The sequence below is a fragment of the Falco rusticolus genome, chromosome 6 (assembly GCF_015220075.1).
Source record: "Falco rusticolus isolate bFalRus1 chromosome 6, bFalRus1.pri, whole genome shotgun sequence".
Classification (NCBI taxonomy): Eukaryota; Metazoa; Chordata; class Aves; order Falconiformes; family Falconidae; genus Falco; species Falco rusticolus.
Genome location: NC_051192.1, coordinates 38,996,305 through 39,014,284, shown reverse-complemented (window position 1 = coordinate 39,014,284; position 17,980 = coordinate 38,996,305). Strand labels below are relative to the sequence as shown.

Below are 17,980 nucleotides of genomic sequence, written 5' to 3'. Positions count from 1 at the left end.
ATGGCAAGGTGATGGCTCATCGCTGCATTGCTCTCACAGCACATTGCAGACAGGCTCTGACGGGCCCCAGGCAGTGCACGTACAGCCAGGGCCATGCACAGGGAGTGTTCGTAAGGCACGGTCAAATCAAAGCTCATTTTTTGTTCTCCCACTAAGGCTATATCCAAACTATACTATATTTTTAATGATAAATGTTGTTGGTATTTTCCCCCCTGCAGTTATGTCCCAAAAGGGGCAGGGAGGACAGTCACATGTTCTTTATTGTCTTAGCTTTATAGCAGCTAGGGGAATTTTTCTAACTGTAAAAATTAAAGTATCATTTTATTTTTAAATGGAGTCCAAGAAAAGTAGTTCTCAGCCTCCAGGTGGCAAGTTTCAGAAGCAACCACCCTTCAATACAAATAGTTCCCTGGCTTGTCTCCTGTTTTCACCTGCCATAATGCAAATCCCTTAGGAGACAGAAAGGTGTAAACACAGCTGTGAGATGCTCCTGCTGATGGGGAGTGGCAGGAAGGAAAGCGTTAAATGCCGAGGGTAAACAAACCCGGTTTGTTAGAGTCAGCAGGGCAGAGAGGATCCCACAGATAAACCCAGCCTCGAAGCTTCTCCCCAGCTCAACTGGTTATTGCTCAGCGGCTCTTACTCATCTGAATCTAGGTGGAGCTCCCTCCCTCCCTCCCTCCCTCCCTCCCTCCCTCCCTGCATTGTCTCTCCCGATCAAAAAGCTTTTCTCAAACATCTGCACACACGTTCTCGTAGGTACCATCACTCACTTTCCAGGAGCTTTGCAGAAGCACCCATTGCTTTGCTTCACTGAGCCGGTGGCAGAGACATCCATCCTCGTCCCACCAGCCTCCCCCCGCCCTGAAAGATGGTGAAGTACGGCCTCGACTACACGCGGTGCAGATGGATCCTACCCCTGCTCCTGGGCATAGGTGTCATCTTTGGTATCATTGCGCTGGCAGGCAGGGGCTGGCTGGAGTCGCAGACCTTGCCCTACGTGCAGCAAGCGTCGTTATGGGAGAGCTGCAGGAGGCCTGGGCCGGGTGGGGAATGGACCTGCGAGTCCCTCATGGGTTACGGTAAGCACCTGCAAGGGTGGTGGGGAGCAGTTTCTGAAGCAGTGGGTCACATCTCTGAGCTCATCTTCCCTCAGCTCTCCTAACCATATTGCATAATATTTGGCATTTATATATGAAGTCATGGGCAACAGGCACTGTCACTGAAATACACCAAGGCTTTTGACTAACAGGGTGAAGAAGAAAAATGCCCTCACCCCTGTGCAGAAGGAAATCTGGTTGCTTTAGCTGGTGGGTTGCATAGTACAAAAAACTACATGTGGCAATGTACAGTAATAACAGAAAATATTACAGCATTTAAGATTTTCTTCCTCTCTCAGAAGAAGCTAGTAACCTCTTCTTGATATCACTGCTTTCCGAAACATAACAGCTACTGCTGAACTAATTGTGTTGGTAGGCCTGGTATTAGTGTGATAAGCCAGTCCTGAGTGCTAGCAAGAAATGGGGAGGTAGAAATGTAAGATGATAGGAAGATATCTGGGGAGTGTCAGGCTGCCCTGACGTGCTGCCCTGAAACTGCTCCGGTAGGTGGGTCACGTGAAAGACTCTCCTTGTGATTATGAAAGAAAGCTTTAAAAGATGAAAGGATTTCTTGTTTGTACTGAATTTTGGTTAAGTACACTATTAAACATGTTGACCCAAGTGCAATCTTCAGCTTGAAAAGACGTAAACCACTGAGACTGGGAGAATAGGCCAAGGGAAGGATCACTCTAGATGTGCCCTATTCCTTCTTTTTTCTTTTTCCCCCTATATATCTGTTATTGGCCATGGTCTGAAACAAGTTATTTTGAGTGATGGGCTGTTAGCCTGAGCCAGGAGGAAAGTTCAAGCATTCTTACAATTTATGCTAATTCAAATTAAAAGGAATATAATTTTCTCTAAGGCTCAGAATCTCAGCTGCTCTTTTTGAAAATGAGTGTAAAAACACTTGCAGAAGCAATCTCAGGGATCATTTATTACAGCTTTTCAAAATTCTGACTCAATGTTTATCGTATATGGTGAAGCTCTACCAGCTATGCACAAATTTGAGCTGTAGCAAGTTAATTGCAGCAGGCCCCTGTGAGCACAGGGCTCCAGGGCAAGACTGGCTCCATTAAGTGCCATGCCCAGTCCTGCTCCCAGAGCTCCTGCATCAGCTGTGTGGCTAGGCATAGCTCAGGCCAGCAAATTGGCCTCTGGTACATGGCACTGAAGAGCAGGAGAGAGACACCCTGATGCTTAGCAAAGGGCTTCTCAGTCCTGAGTTTCCATGAAAAGTGATCCCTCCTCCTGATCGCCATGTTGGGCCCTGTGTCATGAATGCCAGCTTTAACCGGACAGAAAATGCTAAGAAGTTTCACCTTGATTGTCTTGATAATATAAGAGAAATTTCACCTTGCTTCCAGGTCCTACACGGTTGTTTGGCATTTCACTTCCTTCCTTATCCTGCCTCAATCTGACATGCTTACATTCTGCAGTTGTATGCACATTTTTGCACTGGACAGCATCTTCACACAAACCAGGGAGGGTATCCTCTATGTGGACTACCCTGCAATGTCTGGGGTTTCCATGAATCACATCCAAAATAAGTCCAGCACTTCTAATGCAGAAATGTTGGGCTTAGTACACACGTGCAGATCATTCTCCAACATGTATATTGGAGAGTCAGCTGATGCTTCTGAAAACATCAGAAATGCTGTTCATGTGCTGTGTGACTGCATTAAGCTCTCAATGGGCTTGCATCTATTATTTCACCTCTTTAGGCTTACTAAATATCCAGAAAACCTAAGCAAATCCTCAAAATCCTGCTGGACAACATTTCCAGGTGGAAAAGGGTGATATGTCTGGGACAACGGACATAAAGGCTGCATGTAAAAATGTGTGTATAAGCCAAGTGACAGTGGATTGCACTGTCAGGCTTCTGCCTCTGCTAGATGATGCCATTACAACGTGGATCTTGGCCATAGCAGGGGTGGGTTACCCCTGACCCACAAGAGGGCTGTAGACCTGACCATTAAGGATGCAAACTCATGTCACTGCCCTGATCCTTTCCAGTCCCTTCCTTCAGACACCATCTCTCCAGAGGTGGGATGTGTTCAGATCCAATCCTGTCCTCCATTTTTCCTATTGTTCTGTTCTTGCTCAGGTGATGTGGGGTTGGCATCTTTCTTCTAGGGCTCCTGCCTTTCCTCACACAGGGTGAAGGTACCTGATGCCAGTCTTGTATTCCACTCAAAAGACCAGGCCACAGGCCAGCATCTCACTTGTGAGCATCCAGTTCTTGTGTTGAGCCTGGTTCTATCTGCCTCAGTGTGGAAACAGAGGGTTTTAATAATTCTGGTTTACATTTATCCACAGTGCTTCAGAAAGGTCATAGAAAACAAGCATTCAGCATCATGTTCTGTGGGGTGTTTAACTTCGTTTTATGCCAAGCTAAACACAGTGCTGGATAAACAAAGTGTAGTTATATGCCTTCCTGAGCACAGAGACAAAAGATGTGATGTAAACAGAAAGGACAGAAGTGTTTTACATCTTTCCTGAGATGAACTGTCTCTTCCCCGCCCCCCCCTCTATTCCACATGTTCCACAGTTCCCATCTCATTTTCTCTGGGCTTTACTCTCAGCCTTCCTGCCTGATCTGCCACAGGCTGCGTAGGTTCTGAGATTCAGTCTTCCTGTGGGGATGGTTTCACTGACATAGGTGATACACGTGTACCCCAGCAGCTGCCAGCAAATATTCTCAACATGACTTGGACAGTGTAGCTATCTTAATCCACTACAGACATCTTTACCCTATCATGATTAGATATAATCGTAACTTTCCTGCAAGTTGTTCAATATAATGTGCAAATTCAAACCAAATTCTCCATGTGTGATGTTTGCAATTCCCCTTAAATCTCTGCTGTTTGGCTTAACATATACATACACAGACAGAAGGCAAAATCCCAGCATCATTGAGGTGGGTCAGACTGGAAGGGAAGAAGGTTGAATGTTTCATTGGTTGCACCAGTGGAGTTTGGAGTCTCTGAAGAGCTGCTTAAACTGGTGGAATTAACACCTCACAGAGAAGACAAGAAGCTTGTACACTTTTTTTTTCTTTCCTTTTTGAAATCCAGTAGAATAACTCCACTGGTGTAGCTGTTTTCTGTGAAAGCACCTGCACACTTGTTTTTTTGCAAAGTTCATGAATTCTGTGGAAGTGAGAATATGAAGAGTTTATAGATTTTGTTTTCTTCTCCAAGAGTTCAGATCTTTTGATTTAACCATATAACACCCATCTAGACTTTATCAGAAGTCTTTGGCTTTTCAAACATATTTAGCTGAAATAAATAGAACTTTCTAGGAAAAAATATTTAGTGCATTAGGACACTTACTTGAAATGCATGGAGTTTAGGATGAGGGGCTGAGGGATGCAAACTGTAGCTCTGCAACGTTCTGGCACTTGGAACAAATAAAGGTCTAAAGCTTATAACATGTTTGAACCCTTACAAAGACAGAGACAGAGACTTTTTGGATAGATAATGAGCACAATATAGGATGTATCTGTCTGGGACATGATTGAGCTTGCAAAGAAAACACGGAGGTTAAATCCCTTCATGAAGCTGGCACAGCACTCCTTTGTTTTTCTTGATTTTTGGCTATATAACCTCTCTTGAACAAGGTGTGTCTCACAGACTTGAGACATCTTTTCAGTGTACAATTTATTCCACTGCAGGCTTTGAAGGTGTTTAAACATGTGTGGATTTAGTTGGGGGAAAAGAACTGATTTTATTTTATTAGTCTCAATGTGTTGCACAATAGGATGAAAAACTACCCTTGTTCCTTCTTATGTTCCACTCACGCCTGCAGCTCCTTCACATGCAGATGCTGCCATCAAAATAACTGCAGCTTAAATCTCTAAATTTAGGTTGAAGTGGTCTGCTCATTTGCATGGTGCAAATAGAGATCTTGGGGGGAAAAAATCAGGAAGAGGTATTTCCACATGACAAGTGGAATCCAGATCTTCACTTATTTTCACATCATAGTATTCAATTACAGACTTTTCCTAGGAAGTGTGGCAAGTTTAGTGACTGTGAGGATTAGTGGAGAGATAAATGATTTTGCCATCTGGAAAGGACACCTTCCTGCATCTTGTCTTCCAGGCAAATAATGGGTAACTGTCCTAGCTCATTCCATTTTTATTTTGGTCCATAAATATTAATGCAATACTACAAGACAGGATGACTAGTAAATGTATGATTATAATGAACAAGAATTACTTCAAATATGGTGGCAGATGAGTGTGTCTATAGGATAAATGAAAGAAGGGAATGTGCAAAAGGTAATACCCTCTTGAGGAAAGACGTTCTGCTTTAGTCTCATAGGAACACCACTGCTGAGTAGATTTTCGATTTTCTTCCCTGTTTTGCCTATATCCCTATATCAGGCTCCTGGGTCTGTGGGATCTTTTGCTACCATGAAGCACAATTTATTATTCTGGAGGAATAACAAAATGGAAATCACTTGCTAAAAATCCCCAGCTAAAGCTACAACAGCAATGTACGCAGTGTGGTCAGGATCAGTCTCCGAGTAGCAAAGGACTTATCTTCGTACTGCACTTATCACTGGCCTTGCAGTGCTGGCCCCACAGCTCTCCCTCTGGGAAACCTCCAGCAGACCAGTGACTCATAAACACCCAGGGCGCAGAACAGAACAGACACCAAGTTTCCCTGTTGCTAGCTGCCTGCATAAAACTGTTTTGCCTTCCCCCGTGTTCCCATCACATCTGACAGCCAGCACCTGACCCCAGGCATGGGGAAGCCCTCACTTGCCTCGAGCTGAAGCAAGCTCCCTGACCAGAGTGGCATAGGGGTGTTTCCAGATGGATGGGCTGAGAGACAGCCCCTTTCAGCAGTGCCTGGGAGGAGAAGCAAGCTGTCCCAGCAGCTCTTCGGCATCTGAGGGTGGCTGCATGTGGGAATAGAAATTAAGCAAGCAAGTAACTGCTTTTGAAGCAGGGACTAGCTCAAGTCATAGGGCCTTTATTGCAGACTTCCCCTGAAATCAAGGTTCTGCACCTGAAGGCTTTCAGAATCTGGTGAAATTCAAGTAGATTTGGAAAAGTGTCCTTGCAGCTAGAAAACAAAGGCTGGGGAGGTTTCTGACTAGTCCAAGGAGGCCTGTGGGAGAGCCCAGCTCTATGTTTTGTGCATTGCCTGGATTCCAGGGCAAACCTGACTCCTTTGACACAGTGTGAACTGAAAATGAAAGCTTGTCGCTGTTCCTGCTGCAACTTAGCATCAAACAGTTATATTTACATACAGTGATTGCCTGTAGTTTTAATGACAGTGTATACAGAAGCACACAATTTCTTAAGTCATCAGTCTCCTAGAAGTGTAATGTTACCTGGGACTAACCAGTGAGAAATGAGATTACAAGATTAGTTACTTAATAACATAGAATATTCAATCATTATTCAAAACTTAGAATGCTAGAAAATACAGGTTCAATTAAAAGTATGCAGTAATGAAAATATCACAACAATATATTTAAGGAACTCTGATGCAAGAAATAAAGAAGAAATTTGATTTTCCTCCAGCTTGTAGGAGACACTCTGATGTTACTATGGAGGTATAACAGAAGGGAATCAAACCCAGAGAATTTAGTTACCATTGCAGTTTTCATTCCTCATCTGCTAACATGCTTTCCCTTATAATTTTAGGGTTTGTCCTTTTGTATGTTTAGTGGCAGATTGGTTTAATTAGATTCTTTTCTAAGTAATAGTTATACTCTTCAGCAATTAACTCTACAGAGAGCAATTCCACATGTCATCCCACTGTTTATTATCCAATCTTCCTTTAAGAATTACAGTTAAATTGGGTGGGAAAATAGCAATTGCATAGAGAGTTCTCATCTCCCCAACAGGAGATATGAACTGTTGGTGTTGAGGACTTTGCAAAGATCCTCAACGCTTTGCGTTGTCAGGACCTTAAGTCCTTGAGAGGATACCATTCACTCATACACACAGAGGAGGCATCGCTGCTGCAGATGCATGGAAACTTGTGGCTAAACTCTCATTTCTCTTCACCTCATCTCTTCCTCTAGCTTATTGAGGTGATCTGATACAGCAGGGCTATAATAACCTCTCCATATTCTGAATGGTGATAAGGACTGCAAGATAGATTTCAAATTCCACTGTAGGGTTAAACAGTCAGGATAACAGTCAGGTTAAACTATCTTAAGCAGGAAAGTAGTTATGCAGCAGAAGAAACAACTCTCAAAACACTGGGTTTTTTTCACATTTCCATATCTTTCCTCACTGGCAACTTGCATTGCTCTGAGCAACCTTGAACACATTGAGTCAGTGAGTATTGTAACACCATGCTGCTTCTTTGTCAAGTACCATTACAAAATCTATCATCACTGAAAAATTCCCAACGTACTTTGTGGAATGATAGTGGTAGTTTATGTCCTAGAGGTTTCTGGCTTCCTTCTGCTGGTACTAAGTAACACTTCAGATCACACACAGTCCTGCTGAAGTACTAATCTGCAAATGAATACATGTAATGTCACCTGTTACATTGGATATGCACACTGTGCCCAAATCAGGCCCCAAATGTAGGAAGTCTCTGTGCGCTTCATTAACAACCCCATCAGCAGTAAGCAGCAAGTGATGAAGACTTTCAGGATGTGTTGTAAAAGCTATTTCATTCACAAGAAAAGTAAATAGAGCTTATGATGTATTTTATGAGCACAAAGTACCATTTCTGCTTATATGTTGGGGTTTTTCTTTTGCAAATGGTAAAATTTTGCTTCTAACAGAAAATTAGATCCAGATTCACAGCTGCTCTCTATCGGAGAGAAACCCCCTAGTGCAAAAGGCGACTTTCAGCAAGGTTTCAGAACAAAGTTTGCTTACAGCATGAAAACTGCAGCTCAAGAGTGAGAACAATACTTGGCGCATATAGAAATGAGATGTAAATTCAGTGTTCAGCAGCCTCAAATTGCCCTGGGAATATAAAACTTTAAAAGAGCTTTTGGAAAGGTTCCACTCTGCTGTTTTGATTAAAAGTCCTAGTTCATAGCCTGCGTTACCATGGAATTGATTCTCTTTAATTCACATTAAATATTTTAACCCATTTTTAACTCAGGAGTAGTTAGGAAGCAGGTACCTCTTGCTACTCTGATTAACTGAGCTTATGTATATGTACTGATTAATGAACACCTTACCTATTTTATTTACTTGACCCTCCCAACCCCCATATACACATCCAATCCTGCTTTAATTTAAAACAAATAGTAAAAAATAGGAGGAAAAAATGTTATGGCATTAAAACACAGAAGACTGAGCTTTAATCCCGAGATGTTCTCTATGTATGCAACTGCTTCTGAAGATAATGTGAGATAGGGGTATTCCCTGACTCTCTCATGAGCAAACCTTTAATTCTGAGGCACTGTGTGCACATTATTTTTAATAGCTAACTTACTCCCATGGTGCTCCCTTTGATGATGGCTCTACGCCCTCTGCCACTTCTGCCTCCCTAGCACTAAGTAAGCATCAGGGAGGAACCCTCATTAATACAAGATTTGCAGAAACCAGCTTCTAAGTCAAGCTTGTACATGCCTGGGCTTATGATGAGATGAGTTTGAACCACTCCCTAAGATGGAGTTGCTCCTCCCCTCAAATTCAATTTGGAATAACTTCTAAGTTGAATTACTTGCCTCAGTAAGAGAAGAGGTTTCCAGAAGTATGCAAGGTCTTGGATGAAGGTTTTGCCTATATATGTTCGTGAGTGAAGTCAGTGGAAGGGAAATAATAGGGTTTTGCTTTAAAGGAGTTAAAGTCCACCAAGCTAAACTGAGCTCTTCCTTTAGCACCAAGCTATGGTCAAGACACTGCTTTGTGCTAATACATGCTGTGTTTTATTGATAAATGGCCTATTCATAAATGTTCTTTTCCTTACTGTTGTCATTTAAAATCATTATCATAGGGTAATAGTCCTAAAGTCCTAATCCTTTCTTATGTATATGGGGCCTGCTACTATCACTGAGAAACTTTTGCAAGATTATCTTAGTGTGAACTTACATAAGTCATTCTTTACTTCCATAGCTGTCTCTTAAGAGGTGGCAAGTTAAAAGCTGGTTCCTGCTCACATAAAACTGGCTTGCATGTTATGAGATAATTTTCTGTTATTAAATGAGAAATCCCTATTAACTGCCAATGAATTCTAAGGAAGCAATGCTAGGGGAAAGAACAGAATTACCAAAAAGGATGCCAAACAAAAGGACCAAAAATTTTGTATTGCACTCCAAATGATATAAACTCACACAAAAAACCCCCAAAGGGAAACATCCAGTATTGACTCCTCATGGGAAAGATATTCAGAGAATGCAGTTGTTTTAAGAATGATTCAGATGCAACGGAGATACAAGCTCAAAGAGTAATACACATCCAATCATGCCTTTGATATATTTTCCTCAGTTTATTCTGTTCATAAATCTTCCATGACTAACATGTGATTTTCTTCAATTGTATAGCCTTCCTTTGAAATTATTTTCAGTCAATAGCTTTCAGTCTGCACATACAGTTTATTCACAAGAAGTTGCTTTTAAAAGTTCCTGATTTATCTTGGCTGCATACAAACACGTGCATTAGTGTTTCAATGCCAGCTCATGTGAGCATCAAACGCAGAGATTTCAGTGTTCACTTGTTTTCAAAAAGAGCACAGGACTTTCCCACAGTTGGCACGTTAGAGTTGTGATTTCCAAAAGACAGGCTTTTGCACTGTCTAGTGTTGCACAGATAACATGAGGAATCCAGAGTGCTGGATGACAGTGGCTTGCACATACACCAACAGCTCATAACTCTTTGGCTGATAAGTTGAGATGTGAGTTAATGAGTTTGATGGACGATCTTTAGATTCACGCTAAGGAGAATGCAGGTTCTGCTGCAGACATGCTCACTTTCACATGGAAGCTTTCTTGAGGAGAACAAACCAAAATGAAATGGATAAAACCTGGCCAAAGCAGTTCCTTTTCAAAGTGAAGCATGCGCTCTGCAGGGTTCACCACACCCTGATAAAGAACGTCAGGTTGAGAAACCTGAGTTCAGCTTTGTTTCCAAAATAATGCTCTTTCCCTTTAATCAGAGGGATGTAAAGCAGGTTGAACTCTGCAAACTCAGCCAAGAAACATTCTCATGACATACAACAGAGCGGTGAATCACCACCAGGGCAGATTTTAGTTCTTGTAAGAATTGCTTTGCCAGATTGGAGCTAGAACTGCAGGGTTTGTGTTTCTTTCCCTTGGTGGTATGAAGGATAACAGAGCAAAATATTAGTCTGTTACATTTTCTTTCCCCCACCTCTCTGTTTCTTTTGAATTAAGACTATCCTTCACAAAATTGCTACACAATTCACTGCAGTGGCAGATGTGTTAAAACAGTCAGCAAGAACCTGTAAGGTAATTGTTGGTGTCTGTGAGCTGATAATAAATATTTGTTTTACTTCCAGTGCTAGTTGTGTATTTAGCTTCACACCAGAAGGAGAATTTGGAGAAATATGTTCTTATTGATTACACCAGGAGAGGTACTTCTGATTGCTCTGGGGTTGCTTTCAGAAAATGTCACTCAAAGAGAGAGACTCAGTAGTTCATGTGGTTTGGGGCTACCAGATCAAGAAAAACATGAGAATGTCATTGTGAATGTTTTCCCATGTTTTGAACCACATATACCAGAACACAAAAATTTGTATTTGTCATGGGGGAAGTAGACTTCACATGCTATTTTCAAGGCACGACAGCTCTTTTTTGAAGGCACCATTCAGAGCATGAAACATGGCAGGCTAAGGAAAGACTAGAGGTAGTGGTTCAAAGTTTTGGTTCAACTTCCTGCTGGCCAAGGAAGTTTATTTCCTTATGTGTGAAGCACAGACAGTGTTTACACTTTTACAAACTGGAAAATACAGGAGGGAGTAAAATCAGGAAGGCAGGAAACCAGAGGCACTTTTAATCCTGGATCTCTAATGAAGTCCATCAGCATCCCAATGGCTGCAGTCAGCAGTAGGATATTCAGAACATGTTTAGATGGTGCAATACAAGAAGTAATCATGCTACCTCTAAACCGAGTTAGCTTTAATAGCAGAGTAATAAAGCTGCATTATTATTATTGTATACTGTCTCAGCTAATTACCTTGCTCATAAGCTACAGTGAGCTCTGTACTGGCATGAGTGGGCTCGCTCTTGTCTCTAAATTAGCTCAAGGGTCTTCTCACACAGCATGGAGTTTTAGAAGGCAGGCACGTATTTTCATTTTCCAGTAGTCACATATTGCTACATTCATTCACTGTGGGTAGTCCAGACCCTCACAAATCATGCTGATTGACATACAAAACACTGTAAACAGAAGCACTGTCCTTGCTCTGCTTGAAACATGAAAACATGGGTTCCTTTTGCTTATTTGGGGTAGCAAGGTCTTGTGTTAAGGCAAAATTGCTCAGAAAATTGCCAGCTAGAAGGAGTTTTTAAGAGCGAATGACATGTAGCTTCCTACAGACCCTTGCATAGCTTTCACTGGTGTTCTTTCAGCTGAGGAGATGAAAAAAGGAGAAATAGGACTTGCAGGGAAGTGTTACAGGATCCTGCTGGTATTCAAGGACACTCTTGCATAAACACACATTTCTTTTCTCACAAGCACATTTTAACTCTTGAACAGCTGAAACATCACTGCCATTTTTGGGGGCTGAGAAAACAGATCTCATGAACTGCTGAATATTTTCAGACTCAGCTTGATGTCCTGTAACCTGCTGCTCCCTCTGTTTCAATTTTTGGTTTGATGAGAGGTGGACTAGATCCTTACAGCTTCCAACTCTCTTCTGTGTAAAGTGTACTTTGAGTTGGTTGCACCTGTGATCCTTTGCTGTGGAGTTCATATTTTTAAGACAAACCTTTGCAGTTAGGACAGTTTATTTATGTTTTTGCTTTGTGTAAAAGCAAGAAACCCCACAACAGTGGAAGATAAGAGAAGATTTGAAATCAGATTAGCCACTTGTTTGTCACTGTTTTCTGACTCATTTAATTCTTCTAATTCTGGCATTTTTAAAGGAATTGTAAGTCATAGTCCTATTGGTAAAGACACTAAGCTACTCTAGTGCTCCTGGCTGGCACAAGGCAAAATAAACATCTCAGATACAGAAACAGTTGCAATTATTCCTACATAAAGCTTTTGCTACCTTTTACCCTAGAAAAGTAAGGTGTTTGCACGCTGCAGTCTTAGACTACTGATAACGGTGACTTTTTGAAAAGGACAGATGAAGTCAGGGTACTGTTCCTCAAAAAAAACCCATAGTGCCTCTTCCATGTAATCCTATTGCCTTACTTGGAGCTGCATATTGGTTTTCTTCCAACACTGATTTAAACTTTTTTTCCTCTTTTGTGGAAGTGAGAGTCACAAAACTGGCTGCTAGGTGATTAAGCAATGCCTCTTAAAGACCTAAGCATCCTGCAACAGCATGTCTCTTCTTGCCACATAGTCAATGCCCAGTGGGCTGGGTGTGCACCCAATCTGCTTTCATACAGTCACAGCATTTGAAACACTACTTCAGTAAAAACACCTGGGCGAGCCCAACAGAGGAGGGAGATGGTGGCATGGGCAAGGTGCCAGCAGGCACCAGCTCCTGAGCCCCCAGTCCAGGCGATGCTCCCACCCTAGGGGATGGTGTTCAGCCATCAGCTGCTCCTGGGAAGCAAGGCTGAGCTTTGGCAAACTGTCTGCTGCCCACAGCAGTGGTGGTGGCAGTAACTGAGATGAAACCACCAGGTTTCATGGCGCTTCAGCACCTCCTGTGTCCTCTGACTCTTCTCTGGGAAAGGACACCCCTTTGCCCAGGAGTTTTGCACCTAACCACAACCAGTTGTGCACCTAGCAAAAAAAAATCACCTCTAAATGTCCTTGTCATATCACCCTTTTTGCCAACCCTTCTGGGGGTTGGAACTAGATGACCTTTAAGGTCCCTCCCAACCCAAATCTATGATTCTATGATTATAACTCTTGTATCCGAGAACAGTGAGGTCACCTCTGCTGAGCAACTTCTCTTACAGCTAGGTGCCCCTTTTTTTGATGTTACAGAGGGGTGGGAGAGAGGCTGGGAGCAGAAGCAACCTCAGCAGGGAAAACTGAGCTGTGGCAGTCCAAGAAATTCCTCTTCCTGGCTGTTTCATTTGACATTCTGCCTGAGGTGCTGCTCTCCCACCTGTGCCTCCACATTCCATGCTCTACCTCCAAGCCTCCTGTAAGCTCCCCAAGAGAAGAGTTTGGACTAAAATACTGAGATAGAAAATGAGATGTGGGCACAACTTTGCTGTCCCTTTCAGTCTTCTCAGGCAGCTGCCTGTTTACAGGAAAAATAATACAGTTGAAAAGACCTATAAGGAGACAGAAACTTTTTGGTATAAGGAAGAAAAAAAGACACAACATAAAACTGAAAATGTAGTGTGACAGCCAAAATGGAGTGGGATTGTAAAGCAGGGGGGAATGGTGAAAAGCGAACAAAAAGGGAAATTGGTTTTGATGGGCTAATGGGAAGAAAAGTAGAGCTGGAAAATCCTGATCTATTTTTCTAGTCTAATAGCAGAGGTGGTGTGGGGCCTGGAGGAAGAGAGGCTGAGCACCAAGGTATCACCCACCAGGGACACAACGGTGGCTTTCATGCCTACCCAACACCAGGCAGGGGGAAGATAGGACACTTTGCATTGTATTACTTGCACGTTCAAAGCAGACAAATTGGCAGGTTAATGGCTACCAAAAATCTTAACTAACTCAGTTCCAGAGGGAGCTTTCACTGAACAGCCTGCACAGCATTTAAGTTGAGTTGTAATTATCATCAGGGTTTTTTGGTTGTGATAATTTCTCATGCTGCTACTGTATGTATATTTGTTTAGAAGCTGACACCTTAGAAACGGATAGTGTAGGTGAGGAGGTGAAGTCTGTAGATGTCCAGCAGATTTTAACTGCCTACTCCACCTACATACACAATTTAAAACGTATCAAAGTGGGATTTTTACATTCAGAAGAGGAGACACTTTGATCTCTTTGAGCAGCAGTTGCCCCTCAAGACTTAAAATATTGAATAAATAATATTTTTTCCCAGTTGTTATGCCAAGACAATATGCTTTGCTCTGACATGTTATAACATAAAGTTATATAAATTGAAAATGAAAGTGTTAATACCCTGAACAAGCTTTTCAAAATGAAATGGTTCTGACTTTGGATCAAAAGCAAAGGTCAAATTTCCCTACAAAATAGATTCCAGATCTTTGGATCCATTTAGGACACACAGTTAGACAAAGGCTGGAAAGCAGAAACTACTGAATTTTGACATTTATGGGCTATTGCCATACCTTTAAATTTGCATGCCAGACTGGTAGTGCTTGTATAAGCACATATTTTTAAAGGAAGAATTTAATTAGTTTCAGAGACTGTCTAATTTTCCTTGTCCATGCAAAACACTGCTGGTTTTATGACACCTGCTGAGGTAGTGACATTCGTTATTGAAGGATAGTGTCTGTTCTTACATCTTTACTGTCATTTTTGTCTTAATTGTTAAATCTAAAGAGGAAGCTTACACACAAGCCCCACTGCATTTATATAAGAGAGGTCAAAGCTGGCATTTTCATGTATTCTGCACTCAGTGAATGGTTTGTTGTGGAACTAAAATGTTCACCTATGAGAGGAGAGAAAGATCCCATGCTTGCTTTCTTGGGAGCTGACCTTCTTTTCACATTTGTTTATAAACAGCCTTTCATTACAAACCAGAGAAGAACACTGCAAAAGGATTTTCTTGTTCCTTTCTAATGTATCTTCCTTCTGATTTCAGCTTGGGGAAGAGCTGCTGCTGCCACATACCTGGTCGGCTTTATACTTCTAGTCATCTGTTTTGCTCTGGCCATCATAGCATTTGCCATTGACACACTTCGGTTCAACTTCATACGTGGGATTGGAGGCTTGCTTTTTGTCGCTGGTAAGGCAGTATGTGAAGTCAAATTTAGCTTGTACAGGTATATCCGTACTAGAACTGGTATGTGCCTCAGCTGATTCTATACCCAAATCTTTGCCTGTGTGCACTTGAGCTCTCTATGAAAAATCATATAATAAAGACTGTTACAGCAGTGGATCAATTTTCAAATATTCCAAAACACGGGTGAGTTTAGCTACAGGTATTATGGAGGCAGGCAACGTGACGGGTGTTAGCTTAAACATTTTTTGTTTTCTCCTGTTTCTTCAGCTGTGTTCTCCATCATGGGCCTGGTCATTTATCCAGTAAAGTTCTCGACTGAAATTGATATGACGGGGATCAATATGTTCAGCTGGGCCTACGGCTTCGGCTGGACCACCGCCATTATGGAAATATGCTTGGGATTCTTCTTCTGCTGCCTTCCTAACTATGAAGATCAGATCTTGGGTAATGTGAAGCCCACATATTTTTACTCTTCCCCATAAGCACCAGGAAAAATGCGTTAGTATTCCAGAGATATCTGACAGACCAACTACATTTTCCAGAATATTGTCATCAGCTGTTAGTTGAAAAGGCTGGAAACTTTTCAAATACATGTAGAGAAATGGTACTGGCACTCTACAATAAAGTTATCTACTCTGTTTTGGACCTTCATATCTGATGTGGGTTGATTAGATAAAGCCTAAACATGAAAAAAACTTGTGTTTACTCATTCATTCCCATGAGTGGGGTGTATGTGTATTCCATTGCATCTTAAATGCATTCATATTACTAATTACATTCAGAAAAGCTTTTTAAACTGCCAATAAACAAAACAAGCTTCTTCCTGAAGGAAAGCAGCTCACAAATATCCCATTTTGTATGTATCATCTTTAACTTGAAGATATTGCACATTTTTCAATAAAATACCTTTATCACTGGCTGCCAAATTAGTAAATTAGTCAGCCAGCACTTCACATCTTTGCTTCCATTTTTCATTCATTCACTTAAGCTGTAGGCACAGGGTAAGGAAAGTATGAGAAAAAGCTCCCTACCCAAGCCAGCATCTTGACTTTTGCCCATCCATGTGGAATTTAAGTATTTATTTCTAAATATTTGCAAGGGTAAGCAAGGACTGTCAGTAAACCCTTAAAAATCTTGGCATGCTATTTTTGGGGCCAGTGCAGAGCAGGCAGAAGCAGAGGGGATTTCAAGCCACCTCTGCAACCTACAGACCTGGTTTGAAGAGGGTCCTGGTGTGGCTTTCTTCATGGCTGTCTGCCTCTTTTCTCCACTGTATCAAAATCTATGGCTTAAAAAGCTCTGTTATAATGGTCCAGCTCTTTTATCCAGAGTAGAAGAGTCAGGAAGGGCTTAAACAGAGGTATGTTTCCCCTACATGTCAGGAGTTGAGCATATCAAATATTTTTTAGAAGGACCATTTTTCACTGATTTGTTGTTCGTAAGTATTTTAAAAGTGGAAAGTGTATACTATTTTATGTAACTGGAAAATGCATAAATACCCCTTACCAATGCATACTAAGGCTCTCATAGAGAAAATCACATCATAAAACCCCTTTCAGTATCTTGTACTCCACAGTGGCACAAGCCTTGATATATTGCAAGCAATTAAGTGTATACTCAAGACTCTGCTGGTTTCTGCCTTGTTAATCCTAACTTTATAATGTTCCATTTTTTTCTCTTAAGTGAAAAAATGGATACTTTTGCTGTGTGGAAAAAGAAGTCTAGTCAAAATCCTTAGCTGCAGGGGATTATTAGCTTGTAACACATCTGCAGGTTTTTAACTATGTGCACTTCATGGGAAGTGCCCTGCCAAATGTTCTTTACTGCAAAGAGTGAGAGGTAGAAAAAAAATTAGTAAAGGTTCTGCATAGCTAAAATTAATAAAGTCCCAGGACTTAACCTGTTTTTTTGAAGCAGCTAACTTCATTTACTTTTATAGAGTGTCTTCCAACCTCGATCAATAAATATAAGAGATGTATCAGACCAATGGGGAGGGTATATGCAACAGGGAATAGTTAGTCAAGAACTTGCAAATACATTAAGAAGGTGTTTCCTAGTTGGAAGGAAATTAAAATGAAATAGAGTTGAGAAAGCAGTTTGTATAAAATGTCTTGAAATTCTTTTTGTAATGCTATCTGTTTAGGAAAAAAATTATCATAAATCTTTTCATTATGCTTATTATACCTAATAAATGATGGTATCTATATATTGTTTCAAAAATGAGTCTTAGTTTTTGTTCTTTACTATGAGTGGGGAAGTATGGAAGCCCCCAAAGCTTTCTCTTCTCAGGCATCACCTTGGAGCCCCTGGGTATGCTGGCTGGATTTTGAGAGGGGAGAGTAACTTACAAATCTAGCATTACAACAGCTTGTATTATTTTCCAGTCTGATTTTGGCTGTCTCCTGAGGCCTCGTTCACAAGCACATGAGAACAGTGGACTTATGGGCAATGTGGCATCATGTAACTACACTCACGATTCTGTGCTATAATGTGCTATAGCTTGTTTTGGCATTGAGGGTTCACCGCATAGGAAGCCGGTGTGGTCCTGCTCAGTGTTTTTGCTCCAAGGCATGTGGCAATCCCCTGAGGAAGCAAAAGGGAGCTTGAGCAACCACTGATCATATTTACAGTTTCTTTAACATTAGCTGGACACTGACCCAACATCTGGAGGTGGGGAAAAGTGCACAAAACAAGGTTTAGGAGTGTGACTCCAGCCTTGATGAGAGAGCAGAGCACAATTAAAAAGCAAAGAAAAATTCCAGAGATCGTCCTCCTTCCTCCCTCCTCTCCCTTGCTCTCAGCAGCTTTGCCACTTACTTCCTCTTTCTTCTCCTCCTTCCTAAGGGCAACAGAGCAGTTTCAGGGCTGGTAGCTGCAGTTCTGTGGGACACAGCCCCAGTCCCCAGTCCCCCCTGCCACTTTCTCCTTCCT

General features: G+C 41.7%; 1 protein-coding gene across 1 annotated transcript; it reads left to right on the top strand.

Annotated features, from left to right (window-relative positions):
• The first annotated feature begins 757 nt into the window (after positions 1–757).
• Positions 758–17,187, top strand: LOC119150055 (p53 apoptosis effector related to PMP-22-like). The gene is made up of 3 exons (XM_037392155.1): positions 758–1,082; positions 14,909–15,052; positions 15,317–17,187. Exons 1-3 carry the CDS (start codon positions 872–874, stop codon positions 15,529–15,531), a joined length of 570 nt encoding a protein of 189 aa, XP_037248052.1. The 5' UTR covers positions 758–871; the 3' UTR covers positions 15,532–17,187.
• The last annotated feature ends 793 nt before the right edge of the window (positions 17,188–17,980 follow it).